This window comes from Rhineura floridana, chromosome 1 (genome assembly GCF_030035675.1).
Source record: "Rhineura floridana isolate rRhiFlo1 chromosome 1, rRhiFlo1.hap2, whole genome shotgun sequence".
Classification (NCBI taxonomy): Eukaryota; Metazoa; Chordata; class Lepidosauria; order Squamata; family Rhineuridae; genus Rhineura; species Rhineura floridana.
In genome coordinates, this window is record NC_084480.1 from 144993088 (window position 1) to 145011877 (window position 18790).

An 18790-nucleotide genomic window follows, 5' to 3' on the forward strand; every position below is an offset into this window, starting at 1 on the left:
GGAGGACAAGATCAACCCCTGGGGAACCGCACACATTAGATTCCAAAGTGCTAAGCAATAGTCCTCCATTGCTATTCTCTGAAATTGGCCTCAGAAGTAGGAGTGGAGTGTAACCCAGTGCCCCCAACTCCCAGAGTCAACTGGAAGGATAGTTTGGTCAATGGTATTGAAAGCTGGTGGGAGGTCAAGAAGAACTAATGCGTTTGCACTCCCTCTGTCCCTTTCCCAACAAAGGTCATGAATCAGGGCAGCAAAGACAGTTTCAGTGCCATATCTGAGTCTGAAGCTGAACTGAAAGAAATAAATTTCAGATAATTGCTTCTTCCAACCATGCCTGTAACTGGACCACCATGACCCTCTCATGCACCTTGCCCCAAGAGGAGATACTGGCTACTGGACAAGAGGTGTTCAACACTTCTGGGTCCAGGAAGGTTCTCTTGAGAAGAGGCACACCACCACCTCATTTAGGACCAATGGCACCTCCCTCTTCCACAATGACACATTCACCATCCAGCCACACCCCTTCAACTAGCTTTTATAGACCATGATGAGCAAAGGTCAAGAGACTATGTGGCAATATTGCTTACTACAATACCACTATATCTAATCACCTTTATCTGTACATTAGCAAATGGGGGGGGCATTTGGCACCACTCAATGGGTGGAATTTGATTTGGGAGCCTGCCATTGCTAACCCCAAAACTGGGGTGGGGGGAATCAAAGCAAGTAAGTAGCACTATTATGCATAAGATAGTATATTTTAGAGAGGTATTCAAAGATAAGAAGTGACCCAGAGAAGAGAAGCTCCATTGTTTGACTATTGGTCAAAGACAGTCTCTCCTAGAAAAACAGGCGTGAATGGCAATTTTTAAGTTCTAATTAATGGCTACAACATTAGATACTACTTGAATTACAAATATCTAATTATTTACTGATCTGATGAATGCTTCTTATTTTGAAACAAAATATTTAATAACAAAAGTAGTATGAAGTGATCAACCTTTTATACAGACACAGTTATACACTTTTCAGAATTTCCATTGTAGAATGCATACAATTTTATAGTATTCTTACCACAACTTCTTCGTTTTTTGCAATCCTTGGGACCGTAATAAGCCGATACTGGTTGCGTTTTACTGCATCATTCCCATCATATATTTTCAAGATTTGTTTGCCTAAAAGCAAAGTTGCATCTTAAAATTTAAATACAGAGCAGTGTGCTATGTGCAGACCACCAAGACATTTTAAAGGGAGTTTTAACTTTCAGCTACGCTGGATCTCTATTTCCATTGCTTACACCAATCTGAAGAAGATTTAACATGTAACAAAATTTCTTAACTTCTACATAAACTTTGTTTTATTTGTCTGAGAGTCATAGCGTCTTAGAGATGAAGTTTAACACATTTTGTTTCTTCATCCATTTTTTCCTTAGTATTCCTAATCTCAGATATATGGCGGTCATTTCAAAAATATTCTCAAAAATAGTGGCCTCCTGGATGGGGTAACGGCAGAATTTGAAACTGGCCATATTTCCATACACCAGCAATTATTAACTAATAGACCATTTTTTTTGTCCATCATTACACTGGCTTATGTTAGAAGCCTTATGAGAAATAACAGTTTATAACCTTCAAAGTAAATACTAGATTACTGAATGTCCATAATGCTAGCAAACAAAAGCATCCCCAAATCCCCAACATAATAAATGTTGCCTCCAAGGAGAACAAGCCACCTCTGCACCCAAAACAACTACATGAAGTTCTTGTTCTGCAGAATGGTCAAAGTGGAGATATTGTGGGTCTGAAGAGGCAGAAGCACCAACAGGAAGAAAAAACTGATTAGCAGGTAGTTAGCAAGCCCTAAAGAGTCATTAGTTCCATAAAGTTATGCTTTATGTTGTTTCATTTTTAACAAACGAAGAAGCTCTTTAAATGACCACTCTACATCTCTCAAGGTAGCACGTTCTCCTGAATGCCTTAGGACCAAACTACACATCACAGGAAGTGACCCCCATCTTCTTCCCTAAGTATCACCCTAGTAATACACAGCTTGAAAGATACCATGTGACATCATTACACAACATTTCTCCACCCCAGTGAAAGGCAGTCGCTGAAATGAAACAGGGAAGCACTAATGTGATGTTATGCTTTTCCAGTTACCAGTTACAGGGGAGACAATGGGCACTTGTCCCCATGTGTATAATTTAATGCAGAGTCCCATACTCAATGCATGGGTTATTACCCTTTTCAAGAAGGTAAATAATCATGTACAAGAGACAATTTGTTAAGTTTTCATCCTTCTGTGACCAATAACAGGGCTCTTGCATCAGCTACAATGCAGACCACAACCCCAGTTTTATGCAGCTAAAAAGTCACTGAAAACGTTTAATACTATAAACTTCCCTAAAAATGGGGGGGGGGAATAATTACACAGTTAACCAAATTAAACAAAAACAAGAACATAGGAACCAGAAGAGTTACAATATTCATATATATGAGGTGAGGGCCTCCTGCAGATACCATCTTATCAGGAGGTTCGTTCTGCACAATATAGGAAATGGACCTTTAGCGTGGCGGCACCTACCCTGCGGAATTCCCTCCCCTTAAATATTAGGCAGGCGCCATCTCTGTTATCTTTTCGGTGCCTTTTGAAGACTTTCCTCTTTCAACAAGCCTTTTAAGTTGAGACCTATCCCAGTCTGCATCTGTGTCAGAATTGTTTAATATGTTTTTTTAAGAATGTTTTTAACCCTTTTTAGGGTTGTTTTTTAATATGTTTTTAATGATGTTTTGTTTTAATGTATTTTAAGATCTGTTTTTATGATGTTTTAAAGTTTTTTTGGTGCTTTGTTTGCCGTCCTGGGCTGCTGCTCGGAGGAAGGGCGGGATACAAATGAAATAAATAAATAATAAATAAATAATATAAAATTAACAGAAAATGCTTATGAACCGCACAAAAAAAATAGTGACTCAAGCTTTCTTATTTTTGCTACAAGGGACTTAACATGGCTACCTTTCTGAAGATTAAAATACTGGCTTAAAAAAAGTGTCTTAAAACTATGTGTGAGATTCTGTGAATTTATCTTTTTCCTTCTAAACCTTCAAAATTCCATTCATACAATATCGGCATCCTAAAAATAAATATGATGGCTAAATGATAGCTTTGTTAAAATGAACACAGATTTGTAGAAGAATAAAATGACTTATTTTGTACTTAACTTCATACTTTACTCAGCAGCCCCATGTACAGCAAGGCTAACTTTCTAATGTGTTTAGAATTGCAGCCTTAGCCTCCCCACCCCACAAAGAGCAGCCCCTTCTCACCCTTCCCTCTTGCCACACAGCAAATAGATTTTGAAACTGCAGGGAGTTTCAAAAGTAGTATGTGAAGATGGCATGGGGGGGTGCTTGTGTGGGGAAACAACTGTTCAGCGTCAAAGAAAGAAAACAATTCTAGTGGGCTAGCACATAACCCTCATTGCGGGAGAAGCAGCTTGCAGAGCAGTGAAAGGGCTATTTCCATGGGCTGGCATCTTTGCTATCAGCCAGTTCCTGAATACACATGCTCCTCTGCTCCCTGCCTCTGGAGGGAAGAGCCTGGAACATAGATCATCACCAAGTGTCTGTTCCATACAATGTAGGAATTGGGCCTTGAGTGTGGTGGCACCTACCCTTTGGAACTCCCACCCGTCACATATTATACAGGCCTCGTCCCTATTGTCTTTTTGGCAGCAGTGGCCAGTGAGGCAGTGGGTTGCTGCCGCTGACCAAGAAGGAGATGGGGAAGCACGAGGCATGGGAACCCAGCGCAGACCAATCTGTTGCACCAAGCCGAGCTCCCTGTGGCTCGCTCCTCCCCCTCTCGGTCTGTGGCACCCACCATTTCTAAGTTGGGAGAGTAGCAGTGTCCCACCCATACTGCCTCACCGACCATTACCGCTTTTCATTTCCTATTGAAGACTTTCCTTTTTCAATGATTCTTTTCAGCAGAGGTTTTTATCCAAGTCTGCATATGTATTTGCGTTGAAATTGTTTTTATGTATGAAGCTGTTGTAATGTGTGTATGTATGAAATGGTTTTATATATGTTTTTTATTGTTAAGTCACTTCCAGATGCCTCACAGGAAGTGATTCATAAAGGGAATGAAATATAAATAAATAAAATGCAGGTGCCAGAATTAACACCACCACCCCATCACCAACATATCCCTGATTATATTATACATTTTTATGGATCTTAATTGTAAGCCACTTTAGGAGTCAAAATAGACTGAAAACTGGGACGTTTTAAATAAAACAAGTGAATTAAATAACAAGCAGCTCTTTGGATCATGGCCAGTGGAAAAGGCAATGCTACTTATATGATTAATTTATTATTTATGAAAAAATGTTTTATCCTGCCTTTCCATTAAAAGAAATGCACAAGATGGTTTACAGACTAGCACTGTACTTAGGCGTGCCATCCAATACCGATTCCAGTGGACTTCAGCTTTGATGCAAATTTACAATTATGCTTATTATTGCTATATTTTTATTTATAGCTATATTTTATATTATAGCCCAATAGTAAAAAGCCAATACTTCAGAACAGCTGTACTGAAAACATTCCAAATCCTTCACCACAAATTTGAAGATTGAGGTTATTTTCAGTTATGACAGCAGGAGACAACTAACTGGATTGGCAATCAGCTGCTTTACTTTGAAAAATGAAATGTATTCTGTTTTGCACAACAAAAAAAGCATTGTATGCTCCAAGGATAAATCTGCACAGATACTCTCTAGTAACAAACACTACTTACTTGAGTCTGTGGAAACCTGGGATTCTTTCAGCGATAATTGTGTTGAACTATCAACATCGTCGTCATCATCTGTGGAAAGAAAAGAGTCTCCTTTAAATATCTACTGCACAGAATAGTTAATCATTTAAATTGAAGTGTTGCATTGAAAACAACAACATCATATATTCTCTTCTAGTACATACATTACTGAAACCGTTAGGGATATGAACACATCAATATTTACACACATGGAAATATACTCTATAGCCTATTCTGAAAAGTTACATATCACTATTTGCATTTTTTACCTTTACTTAATTATTTTTATGAAGCTGAAATATTAGCTTAGTTCGTGTGTTCAAAGAATGAAATCTATCCACACTTGTCTCTGTGAAAATTTAACATTCATAAGATTTCCAATTTTGGTTATAGGTTTTCTAATGCAAATTACATAAAAAACACCCAAGATCTAGCTTGTAAACTATTTTTAAAGGACAAAAGCAGAGAATAAACCATGCCATAATAATAATGGCATCCTGTGGCAAATATATTTTACTATTTTCTTTGGCTTGGATCTTGACTTTGTACCACTAATAGAAAAAAGGAAAAACAACTTTTGCCCATTTTCCATATAGCATGTTGTACCCTCTAAAAGTCTGTCCCAGAGAACTGGAGAATCCTCTGGAAGGGGGCCTGCAGGAGGAGGGAGATCAGCAATAGTTGACTCCCTCTGCTTCCATGAGTGGGATCCTCCAATGGATCAAAAGCCTTCCATGGATGGAAGGAGCCTTTCCATTTGCAGGAGGATACGTTTGGATCCAAGCCAATATATTTCAGGTGGGCTTATCACAAATATGAGTGATACCAAGGTAATGAAAACTTGATGACCTACCTTCTCCAAAGGTTCTGTAGCATAACTATATCCAGGACTAGTAAAGTGGTGAAATACAAACATGTGCTTTACTAAAGCAGCACATCTATGCTCACTTTTAAAGAACCTAGCATGCAGCACATTTAAGGCAACAGAAGAATTCAAGAACATAAGAATCAATTAGCTGGGCAAACCAAAGTTCATCTAGTCCATATTCTGTTTCCAACAGCAGACAGACAGATCCCCTTGAAATTTACAAGCAGGACAGGAAGACAAATGCCACGTCCTGCTATTTAGCACTGAAGACAGGCCTATCTGCATGGCCAATAATAGTTACAGACCTATCCTCACAGAGAAATTGGGCAACATGAATATATTCTTGAAAACCAGAGGGAAAATATATGGAAGATGTGCTCTAGGTGGCAGTAAAATATTATGGTAGAAACTGAACAAAGTACAGTATTATTAGTGAAGCCAAGGCAAAGGAAATGCATTTATAACTTTTGTCTGTATTGAAGCCCTTCCATGTTTAGCCATACAGTTCAGCAAAAGAATTAGTTTACTGTTTTACTTGAATGTGTGCCATTAATCTTAAGGTTTTTCCAGTACAAGACCAGAGCATTTACCTGTATTACTTGAACTGAATGGTGAACACAAAGATAGCAAAGATGGGGGGGGGGGAAGATACACGCTAAAATATGTTCTCTCCTTGTGTTCCATTGTTATAGGTTTGTTGTATATAAAAGCTATGAATCAAAAGTCATCTACTTAGTTCAAGTGTGCACCTTGCTGAAAGCTACCTATCCCTCTACATATTTTCTATCGCAAACACATTTTCAAAATGTTATTTTGAACCTGGCACGCTCTTACTTTAAGCCCCAAAACATCTTTAATAAAGATAATGCTTTTTAAATGGGGGGCGGGGGATACAAATTATGTAGCATGCTTGCAGTATGTTTTTCTTTAAATGAGAGGCATTTCTAGTTTAGAGGAAATAATAGCCTAAAAGTTTGGTTAATTTAGGATCTTTTGCGGTACAGTATATGCCTGCTCAGAAGAAAGCCCAAATGAGTTCAGTCAGATTTACTCCCAGGTAAGTGTTTATAGCATTGTGGCCTACATAAACAGCTCGACATCACATGGTACTCAGCCCACATCTGACCCTCAAAGACCTTAGCCCTCAGCAATTCTTTCCTCACCAGAACGACTGCCTGCAGGCAAAGTTGCTTGAATTACACAGGGTAGGAAAACACACTGCCAGCCTAAACGAGGCCTATGGGCATGTTGGCTAACCCTGCTCTCAAAAGTTTCTCCTTTTAAGAAGGATCCCCCTTTGACAATTAAATATTCCATCTTTTAATAAAAATAGGAAGCATCCACTAAATAGTTTAGTTAAACAAACAGTTTAATACTGCACAGTCAGAACTTTACCTGCTTCTGTTTGTAAGCTTTCCAATATCCGAAAACAGTGCATTTTACTGAAGTTGCGGGAAAATAAGTGCACACAGTTTGGAGGAAGAATCATGTTTCTTAGTCTTCCAAATGTACATTCTGGAGGTACAATCACATAGCAAGCAGCATGAGCCTATGGAAAACACAGCATCAAGTTCTTGTAAAGTCATGTCTGATTTCTATTCAAATATTTTTGAGCTGTACATCTTGATTCGTGATGGCAGTTTACCACCCAATAAATTAGTTTATACCCATATTTTGTAGTGTGCAGCACATATATATACAGTGCCTTGCAAACATAATCAGACCCCTGACCAATGCTCTCATATTACTGAATTACAAATGCTACACTGTAATTTCGTTCTGTATGATATTTTATTTTGAAACACAAACTCAAAATCAATTATTGTAAGGTGACATTGGTTTTATGTTGGGAAATGTTTGTAAGAAACATAAAACACTGAAACATGTTGCTTGCATAAGTATTCAACCCCCATACATTAATATCTGGTAGAGCTACCTTTTGCTGCAATAACAGCTTTATATCTTTTGGGGTAGGTATGTACCAGCTTTGCACACAGTCTCAGAGGGATTTTGACCCATTCTTCTTGGCAGATTTGCTCCAGGTCATTCAGGTTGGTTGGACGTTGCTTGTGGACAGCAATGTTTCAAAGAGCTCCACTGATTCTCAATGTCACCTCACAATAATTGATTTTGAGTTTCAGTGTTTCAAAATAAAATATCATACAGAATGAAATTACAATGTACCATTTGTAATTCAGTAATATGAGAGCACTGGTCAGGGGTCTGATTACTTTTGCAAGACACTGTATATAACAGTGATAAGACACCCAAGGGAAAAGCCGTAACCTTCAACAAAGTTAATTTTTATTTCTGATCTCCTTTCACACTGTATATAATTGTGAACACTTCATAATTCAGCATTATTTTACATCCCCTTAGTCACAAAAGACAGATACTGAGTATCAGGAAACAGATTTACTCGCATGTTAGCTCAGATATTCATAAAGAGTTCCGATGTGCTAAGAACTCCAAATTTATTTCAATGAATGGAAGAGACTTGCTCAGATAGTAAAATGTGAGTGTGATCAATGATTCCCTTTGAAATTAATCAGGGAGCCATTTCAAATGGGGGAGGGGAGAGAGTCCATTTTAGGGATAAGTAAAAACTCATTACCTCAGACTAGGGATGGGGTTCGCTATCTGATTCTGTTCCATTTTTTAATTTGTCAAATGGGCTGATGCCAGCTCCTATTCTCTATAAATTGTGTTCCACAAGTTATCGTGATTTCCAGTTCTCCCTTTTTTGTTGTTGTTATTTACTTCTGAAAAATTATGTAATTTCTCCATTATACCTTATGCTGCTGTATTTATATAATGTATACAGCAGCAGCAGATTACATGAATAATGACATAATTCTTACCATGGATTTTTTTTAAAAAAAATTATGGTGTTGCTAACAGCTGTGAATGCGCAGAAACAGTGGGAGCCTGTTCAATGAAGAGACTTGTGGATCATCCCAGAATTTGATGCCAAATCTGATTTTGTGAATATTCTACACCATCACTACCTTAGGCATTCTAGTTTGTTTTTTTTAAAAAACCCACTCACCATTATCTTAATTTGGTTTCCCCCTGCTCATATCCAAAGTACAACTATCTCTCCTCTCTACAGAAATTCATTCACCTTATTATTTGATTGCTTTGCCTTATTATTATTGTTATCATCATCACCCTAAATTAGAAGTTTAAAAACAACAAAGGAACATAGAAGGCTGCCTTATACGGAATCAGACCATTGGTCCATCTAGCTCAGTATTGTCTACCCTGGCTGGCAGCGGCTCTTCAGGGTTTCAGGCAGGGAGTCTCTCCCTGCCCTACCTGGAGATGCCAGGGATCAGACCTAAGACTTTCTGCATGACAGGCAGATGTTCTGCCACTGAGCTACAGCCCTTTCCCCCAAAGCAAAAACTGGTTAAACAGACAATTCTGTAACTGACCGAGTTTAATGAGTAGCAAATATAACACGCTTGAAGCACTGTTGCTGATTTTGGGAGCAAAGTTACTGATTGCCAGTACTGTTCTATATGTGTTGCTTTCCAAAGTATGGTAAAATACAAGCTAAGATCTTCCCATTTCCCCTTGATGGTTTCTGGCTTTGCTATAATAAGCAAAAATTAATTAAAATAATTCACCAATCCCATCTCAGTTCTCATTAGAGGTCAATGCTCATTGAGGTATATTGTAAGAGCAGGAAGGACATATGGATGAAGGATGCTGAAGCCTCCCCCTCCCCCTCCAAGCTGTTTCCCAGTGTTATTTCCCCTTAGCTGGGCTTATTCCCTGGAAGTGAGTCCAGCTAGGAGAAAAATGCTGGGGGGAGAGGGAAGCTGCAAAGAGGAAAGGTGCAGGTGTGGAGAGGGTTCAGAACATCCTCCTGCACATCCCTTCTGCTGTTAAGATAAGATCTATGTATCCCAACCTGTTCTATATATTCACCCATAGGCAAAAAAACCCTTGTGGTGTAAGAACGTACCTATAGACAACAGAGATTTCTATTGAACTTTAAAGAGCAGGGAAATCGGGCAGCTATAGTGAATGCACCAGGGGAGCAGGAGACCTGACCTCCTCTCTGAGATATTGGACTGCCCTACAAATCTGTCAAAATGCAAACATAACTTGGGTTGGTCTTTCACAGTCCAATCCACCTCCTGTGTAACTTGGAAGAATTTGGTAACATGTGCCATGCATTTTTTTAACTTTTAAACTGTAGAAGATGAAGGTCAGAGTATGGGGCAAGGTCAGGAATAGGATTACAGGTACTCTGTGAACATGGCTGATTTTTAATAATTTCAACAAATTATGAGGCCACTGACAGAAAAAAGTCCAACAGGGGTCTGGATTTTTTCCCTCATGTTTTATACTTTGAACTCTTGATTCTCTGACTGTTTTGTCTATCACCATAAAAACTTAGAGGGTTGTTAAGCAAGCGTTTCCGAGTTCAGGACTATAAGTTTTGAAAGGTTTTGTTTTGAAATGTGCTTATGGGAAGCATCAGAATGGCATGGGGGGTATTTTCAATTCAACATTGCAGAATGCGAAAAATCCACTCTAGCTACAGTATACAGCCACTTTTGTGTCTAAATACTAATTGGACCAGGCCACCCCTTAAAAGAGCCAGGTCTGCCATTGTCACCTATAATTTCGTCCTAAGCTTATCTAATACACAAATATTTTAGATAGAAGTGTACAGTTACAATGGGGAGGAGAAATAGCTGAATAACAGTGCCCTTCTTTTGCATGCAGAAGGTCCCAAGGTCAACCCCTGGCATCTCCAACAAAAGGATCTTGGGTAACAAACCCAGAAAAGGCCTTTTGTCTGAAGCCTTGGAGATCTACTGCCAGTCAGAGTAAGTGCTACGCTAGAGGAAGATGGTAGAAAGCAAATAGGTTCATAAGAGTTAAAAAATATATAAAAAACAAACGACGCACACAAAACACAAAGGAAGCATATACTAAAGAAAATTATTCCAGACACTGTTACACTTAAAAACTGCTTAGAGGTTTTTTACAATAACAACAATTTCAGGTTATTGCCAGTTCTTACTTTAATGATACCATTTAGAAACAAAAAAAAAATCGTATCTGAAGATTAAAGAAAGGCAGCTTTCATTTTCTGAGTTATTTGTTTGCTATTTCCAGGATATACTTACTGTCCCTTTAGAAAATATTTGTACATGTCATGCCATTTAGATAACTTTATATCTAGATCTATACCACTTAAAATTTGGTCATTATAGTTTTCCAGACTACATGCATTGCTGTATTATGTGTATTTCAGTTATTCTGGTTTTGTTTCTTTACTTACTTGATGTTTTATACCCAACCCTGTCTCCATTCTGGTATATATATGGTTAAGAAGTCAAGAAATGACATTTGAAAAAGAAAATTCCTGGTGTACATACCAGAACACCACACCATTCACATCTCATACCAGAGAGAACGTCTGAAGAGCCACATGTTTTCTTGCAGACCTTACAACGTGCACCTGAAGAAAGATTTCCCTCCCTCCAGTGATGATGGTATGTATCCTACAGAAAGTACACCAAACAAATCAATTAGTTCAAGAATGTAATGTAAGGTTTTTAAAAATCCATAGAACACACATCTTGGTAAAGCAGTTGCGTTTGAAATATGAATACAGAATCTTTCAGAAAATCAACAAAATTTAACCTCTCCCCCCAAAAAAGTTTAATGACAGAGGCTTCAGAGTGAGGAATGAAAACCTGGACTCTGTATTAAGCCTAGTACATTTTCTTTCTGCTCTTTAAACAAAACGTATTGCACTTACATGATCCTGATGACCATCTTGATGGCACTGACGACAGTCACTACAAGCAAATGGGGCACAATCTGTATGCACATGTAACTCACATACTGGAAGTAAACAAAGTAAAAAGGAAGAAGTTTGCCTCTGTTTTACACTTGCTTATATCTACATTTTTTGTCTCCCACTTTACTTTTAAAATATTCAATTCTCATTAGAGTAAAAGAGAAATAATAGGTGAACTATTCTGAACCCACATTCAAAAGTGGAGCTAGGAGGGACATACGTCAGACAAACTAGATTTCACACCATTCACACAATTAGCTGCTCAGTGGGTTGTTCAAAAAAAGAAGTATAAGTAGCAAGTGCAGAGGTCTAATGTGGATCAGGGCCACAATGGGGGCACAGGGTTAAAACACTTCCTAGTCTGCCAGGGTCCTGATCCAGATGGGGGAGGGGAGGGATGTCTGCTATCTACACTTTGTATATCAATTCTCTCAATAGCTAATTTCATCAATGGCGCCATGTTTAGATTGGTCCTCAGGGGAAGATAATATGGCTTGCATGCAGAAGATTCTGGCTTCAGTACCTAACACTACCAGTTAAAGGATCTTAGGGAAAGATGCCAAGAAAGGCCTCTGCCCAAGACCTTGCAGACTCCCCCCCATCAATCAAAGCAGACAGTACTGGGTTAGATGGAACCACTCTCTCACTATAAGCCTGCTTCATATTATATTACGTTAGAATTTTATCTTGAGATTAACCTATGAAACCACCACTTCTCACACAACAACAACAACAGGTGAATGCTATGAGAACACAGCCTCAAAAAGATTTCAAGGATAGAAACTACTCTATTGGAAGATGGGGTGGGGGAGGGTAATGCAGCTTCTCCAACAGGCTTCATATTTTTAACAATTTTTTCCTTGCAAGCCTTCACATTTCCTTTTCTCAAGGAAGTCCTCCCTTATGTTTACATGATATTAGAAAGTGTCTTTAAAGAGATCATGTCTGCACCAGGATGGCAGACAATTAGGATATGAATGAGGATATGCTGACTGGAATATAACCCATTATATTTCAGTCTTACCTTCACAGCGAAATGCTGGAGACTCCAGTTGCTTTCTGCACACAGCACAGAACTTTCTCTTGTAATGCCCTGGAGGACCTAAACAATGAGCAACTGGGACCTGCACAGGAAAAAAAGTGGGATTCAATTATTATACACTGAAAATCTACAGGTACAAATTTATATAAGCAAGTAAAAAACACTGAACAGCTTGACTTTAAATTTGTTAATGCCCAATCAGAAAGCTAGGCCTCATCTTCACATTAGGATACAAACACAAAGCGAAGCCTAGAGCCATGCCCACCATATAAAGAGAGAGCAGAGGCACACAGCGTGTCTCTATCCCAGCAAGACAGCTTACTTCTACCAATAACTATCTAGTAGACATGCTCTTCTCTCCTATGTCCAAACACACAGGCCGGCAAGTGTTGGCATATGGCAATAAACAAGCACTTCAAATCCCTGTTTTAAAAAATCTCTTTTCTGCCTTGACTTCACTAAGGTGGCCTTAAACAAACCACCACTCTCTCAGCCTCAGCCTTGTCCTCATCAGCAACACAGAGATAATATGGTACTACCTTGTAGAGGTATTTGCATTGTGCTAGATGGTGTGTGATTTTTATTGCTTCTTTTGTGTTTTATATCGTATTTTAGTATATTATAATTCGCATTACTTAGAATTCTAATTGTAATACAATATATATTAAACAAAAGAAGAAACAAAATATAATTAAAAATCAAAATAAATATAATATGGATATGCCACAGACCACCTGAATGCAGCTGGTGGACCACTGCCATGGACCACAGTTTAGGAACTCCTGCAACAGACACAATACAAAAGTGAAAAGGAATGGGAAGGAGGAAGACTATTAATGTGATGATGGGGTTGAAGGGGCATGGCTTGGGGAGAGTCCCAAGAACTGGACAGAGACGCCTGGAGAGCTCCCAGACCTATCCTGCTAGATAAGCTTCTTGTTTAAAGATGTCCCTTCTCTTCTCCATGCATGGATCAACACACATGCATACGCAAATGTTCAGAACAAGATTACCAATGCATTAATTACTGTGGCAAGGGTATCCCAGTCCAGGAATGGTTGTAGCTAACACTCCTTGCCTCTGATGCCACCTAGGCTTCCGATGACAGTGTAGAATCAAAGAGTTCAAACATGCTAAGGTGCAAATGATGGAGGTCTTTTGTTTTCTTTGGTAAAACAAGCAATACGTTTGTCTTTAACTGCACATCTGGAGTGTCTATCTCTGTGAAGTTGTTTTAGTTGATGCTTTCCCCACAGATTTGGTACTATGCTTTCTTTTCTCCTCAGTATCATCAGCAAGGGCATTACAGAAAGGATGTGCTTGCTGGTGCTACATCAACAGGACTTAAAACTCAGCGCTCATGTTGAGGTGTAATAGTGATTTGATTTTGACGGCATAAGTAACAACACTGCCCTAATTGGTGCATAAAAAGATGCAGAAGGATATACGCGATTCCCTCTGCACCCAAAGCAAACCAAGCAATCTCCGTTGATGGATTTGGTTTATCTAACACAGGGCGATCAAATGAAATTCAGTGTATTTCCATTAAGGTATATAACTCTGTATCCCAGAAAGGCAAATAAGCAGAAGACACAAAATAACAAACACATAAAAAAACCAAAACAAAAATCAAAACAAAAACAAATCCAAGGATAAAAGACAAGCAACGCAAGAAAAAAAAGTCAAGCAGCATAACTACCAACCCCGGCATAAAAAGTTTCTCTGTTGCACAAGAATTGCAAAAGGAACGTTCACCATTTGCGCTATCAAATGACGCAATTTCTGACTGGTTTCCATCCCTCAAAAAACCAAAAATCAAACAAGAGTGTCACTTCCTTTGCCTTCCTATCAGCAAATCGCCAAAAGCAGCTCTACATCAAGAAAACAATAAGCTATGTTGCACATACATTTTCTGCTTCAGAAAGTGGGTGGAATGATGCAATTTTAATTACTCTCTCCAATGTCATCTTCCCCTTCCCACAGAGGATAATGGGGGGGGGAGAGAGAGAGAGAGAGAGAGGGAGGGAGAGAGAGAGAGAGAGAGAGAGAGAGAGAGAGAGAGAGAGAGAGAGAGAGAGAGAGAGAGCGCAAATAAAAAACAAAAACATGGTTTAGCTCTAGAGAATGGAACCACTAACAGTTATTTGTGGCATAAGAATGCCCGTTCTATTTTCAGCTATCTTCAGCACTTACTTCCTGTTTCAAGTTTTTGGTAGGGGTTTCCCTCTGCTGTGCAAGCCCTCATTACACTGATAGGCTTAAAACAATGGCATGCATGATTGCAAAACAAAAACATTATACCTAGCCAAAGACCACTGAAAAAGCAGCCTGCCTGGAACAAAAGTCACCAGAGATGTTAAATTGTTACCCTTGGAAAGCTATGTTCAACACATGGCTTAATCTGAGCCAGGACTCATCAACACAAAAATTATTCAGCACTGGCGGCAAAATTTTGGAACATATGAAATGTTAATAAAGATGCCTGTGAGCATGCACAGAACACTTTTCAGTCACTACAGAATGACCTCATTTGTATATAATTATAAGTCATGGTTAATGACGTATTAGCACAGAGCAGCATACTAGCACACGTTGCCCTCCTCCCTTGGTGTGAGTGGGAGTAACAAGCCAAAGTTTCATTTGGTTATTGTAATTTCCAGATCTGGGATTGTGGTTTATTTCTCTTAAACAAGACCACAATCAGCAAGCCAAGATCAACAACGGCTTCACAATTGTGGTTTGTTTGAGTGAGCTTTCATGGCTTGCTGTTGCCACTTGCATGAGGAGAGAATGAACCACAAGCAACTGAGCAGCACACAATCCCAATACACTATAAACCATGGTCGATCATTACATGAGAACTGGGGCAACAATTACGCCTAGCACCCACAATCTGAGATTTTAGCTAACTGGTTCCTGGTTAGAGAGGAGATCATTTCCAGTAAAGTAGGAAACTTCACTTTAGAAATTAAACACTTTCAAGCAGCAACTTTTCTATAATATCAACAAGAACAAGTAAATCCACTAAGGTCATCAGCAGTAGCAATGCAAATCTAGCTTGAAAGGGGGATTGCATTTGACTGCTGACACAGTAAACAATTTGCTCATCAAGGGCCAAGCTGGAGGCAATTAGATGAACATAGGAGGAAATATACTTTTCTAGATAAAGCCTAAATAGAATTCAATTCTGGTTTTGGACGCAAACCAAACCACACACAAATACCCCCTGCTGAGGGAATCAAATCCAACCAACAGCATAACAGAATGTCAGTATAAAGCAGCTTCCTATGTTCTAAGTTCCTGCTGGAGGAAGGGGGAGAGCTGCACGCACTAGAATGCCGCTCATGCATAAGCTGATGTCCAGCCCCAGGTTTTTCAAGGGAATCAAGGAAGGGGGCTGGAGGAGCTTCAGCCCCCTCAGCTAGAGCAGCAAGGGGCAGAGCCTGAGACTTTTGAGGACACTGGGGGAGGGAGTGTACTTGACACTGTGCCAGTTCCCATGGACAGTCCTGCTGAAGAAGACGCATCAACAGAACCATTGGGGGAATCTCTGGCACACGCGCCAATTCCAACCCCCCTGGATCCCCCTCTTGACACTTCAAATGCTTCCCCGCCTCCTGACCTCCAGCCTGCACCTATCCAGTCAGTACTGTCAGATGAGCTGTCGGAGGCGCGCCCTCTCTCACCCCACGCCAGACGTCATGAGAAGCGTGCCGGTCAGAGGGAGGTTCTTCGAAGGAGTGAGAGATTACGAGTGAAGACCTTTCCTATTTAAGGTTGTGCCCCTCTGACTGGGGTGCTGAGTCAACTTCCTTCATATGCTGCAGAGTATGCTTAGGAGCTTAGATAGGGATTGTAGTGAGTTAGTTTAGGCGAGTTAATGAAGTGTGCTGCCTTTGATGTTTCAATTACCCTAATAAAACAAGAATTACTCTCATCCTTGTCTCCGACTCATGCCTCACACTCTGGGCAGGACAGTTTGACTCAGCCACCATCCCTCTTCATAGATGTTCCCATGACTGAGAACATGGAGGCGAGTGGCGGCGCAGAAGGGGGAATCCCAGTCACAGTAGAGACCTTGTATGCCGAGATCCAGAACCTCAGAGCAGTCACCCAGAATCTGCAAATTGAGAATCAAAACCTCCGTGCCTTGATGGCCCAGAGAACTGTGGCGCCAGTTCCAGTCAAGTCTTCTGTGGGGCCACCTTCCCGTTATGCTGGCCAGAGCTACCAGGTCGCCACATTCCTAGCCCCGTGCGAATTGTATGTTCGCATACGCCAAGCCGAGTTTCCGACTGATGATGCGAAGGTGGCCTTCATCATTAGTCTCCTAGAAGGAGAGGCGGCCAAATGGACCACCCCGTACCTGATCAAGAACGACCCTGTTTTGCAACAGTATATGGCTTTCACAACTGTCATGTCTGAAATGTTCCGTGATCCCCAACGGAAGGAGATGGTTGCCCGCCAACTGGGAACCTTGAAGGAAGGAAAGGGTTCTGTGGGGGTGTATACCAACGCATTCCGAGTCTTATCCCAAGAGATGGATTACAATGACCCGGCCTTGATGTACTTTTACAGGAATGGACTTAGTTCAGAAGTACTGGACGAGTTGGCGTGCTCCTGAGCACACTCTGGGCAGGACAGCTGATTTGCTCAAACAGAGTTAGCAGCAAAGCATTACATCTGAACACAGCCAGATGGTTTATGTGAAGCAAATAAATAAATCCCACATCCCATCTTATCCTTGAGTACTCAGGGCTGATAACAACAAAGTCACCAAGATGACAAAAATTGTGGAATCATGGAAATCACACAGAATCATGGAAAAGATGCAACTCATGGAAAAGATGCAACAAAGTCTCCAAAAAGACTGCATGTAGGGCAAATCTTACAGATTGCAGTGTCGGTCCATTAGGAAAAGGAAAAAAAAAACATTCCCAAAGCAATAGTAGCACAACAACTTTATTAGGATCCACCGGAATGTCACACAAAATAGTGAGGAAGCTTTTGAGTTCACCAAACCTCAAGAAGGACTTCCTGAGAAGAACTGTACACACATTTGTTTAAATTAAAATAGGGACTAGACAATACTGGCTGCTCACAAAAAACAAAACAAAAAAGGTTTGAAACACTATGGACTACAGCCAGCTTGTAACCAAGTCCAAGGAACAAAGATTAGTCATAGTACGCAAACTCCATAAGTTTTCTTTGAACCTTGTTGACACAGGAACTTATCTGATTCATGCCATCCTTCTGATTTCTTGAGCCTTTACTTGACCTTGAATTCCACGTCCTCTTGAAAAGTGACATTTTCATCAAGACTGGGATAATTCCCATTTCACTTAACATCAAATGAAAAATCCAGAGGAAGTCAACTGTTTGTCAGATTCCTCCTCCCCTTAAGTATTCAAAATGCAATTCATAGTTTATAATATTAGTATGTTCTAAGAATCCAGCAGGAAAAAATCTTTAACACCCTTCATATATTACAGCTTTCCATAAATAGCCACTTTGTATAATCAGTAAAAAGGGTAAGGAACAAAAATAAAAGCTTCCCATACATAGAATAAACTAACATTAAGGCTTTGTTATGTTTTTAAGCTAAGAGCCAAATTGAATGTTTGCTTCATGTAGCAAATACACAATACAGATATCCCATATGGCTCCTTTTGTACAGCAGTATATTATCTTAGAAACCCATCAGGCAGTCTGCAATTAACAGCAGCAGTGGAACATTTCATGACACCTTTTAATGCCACAGACCTAAAAGCCATACACAACAGAGAGGATTGCTTATGCTAGCCTGGAGGAAAGTGCTTCTGCGAATGACGCACTGAAACCAAAAGCATTCTCTGCAGCACCAGCTGAAGGAAACTCTATTGCAACTATGTCATTTATGCTACTTATTATTACTCTTTTATTATTACTCTTTATTTTTACCCCGCCCTTTTTCCAAAACTGGAACTCAGGGCGGCTTACAAACAAAAACTACACATAGGTAAAAAACATACAAAAATATACAATTAAAATAGAATTAAACTATTTGTAACATTAAAACCATGAAACATACACTTAAAATACTAAGACAATTTAAAACATTAAGAATAGGACCATAGAACAATACAACAGACCTTATGAGGTCCTACTTATAAGTTTTAAAGTTTAAAATGTATCAAGCTACAAAAGGAACATAAATCTAAGGGTTTAAATTCTCAACCTTTTCAAACGTCAACAA

General features: G+C 39.6%; 1 protein-coding gene across 3 annotated transcripts in view; it reads right to left on the reverse strand.

The window, feature by feature from the left end:
• Positions 1-18790, reverse strand: part of DGKQ (diacylglycerol kinase theta) — an 84462-nt gene that overhangs the window by 44079 nt on the left and 21593 nt on the right. For 2 of the 3 annotated variants that reach the window (XM_061634949.1, XM_061634933.1), the window contains exons 3-8: positions 12538-12637; positions 11472-11557; positions 11086-11211; positions 7079-7232; positions 4798-4866; positions 1075-1193 (exon numbers count right to left, since the gene is read on the reverse strand). In XM_061634949.1, the coding sequence (XP_061490933.1) occupies positions 1075-1193; positions 4798-4866; positions 7079-7232; positions 11086-11211; positions 11472-11557; positions 12538-12637 (654 nt within the window). The remainder of the gene's footprint in view (positions 1-1074; positions 1194-4797; positions 4867-7078; positions 7233-11085; positions 11212-11471; positions 11558-12537; positions 12638-18790) is intronic. The other variant, XM_061634941.1, reaches the window with a different exon arrangement.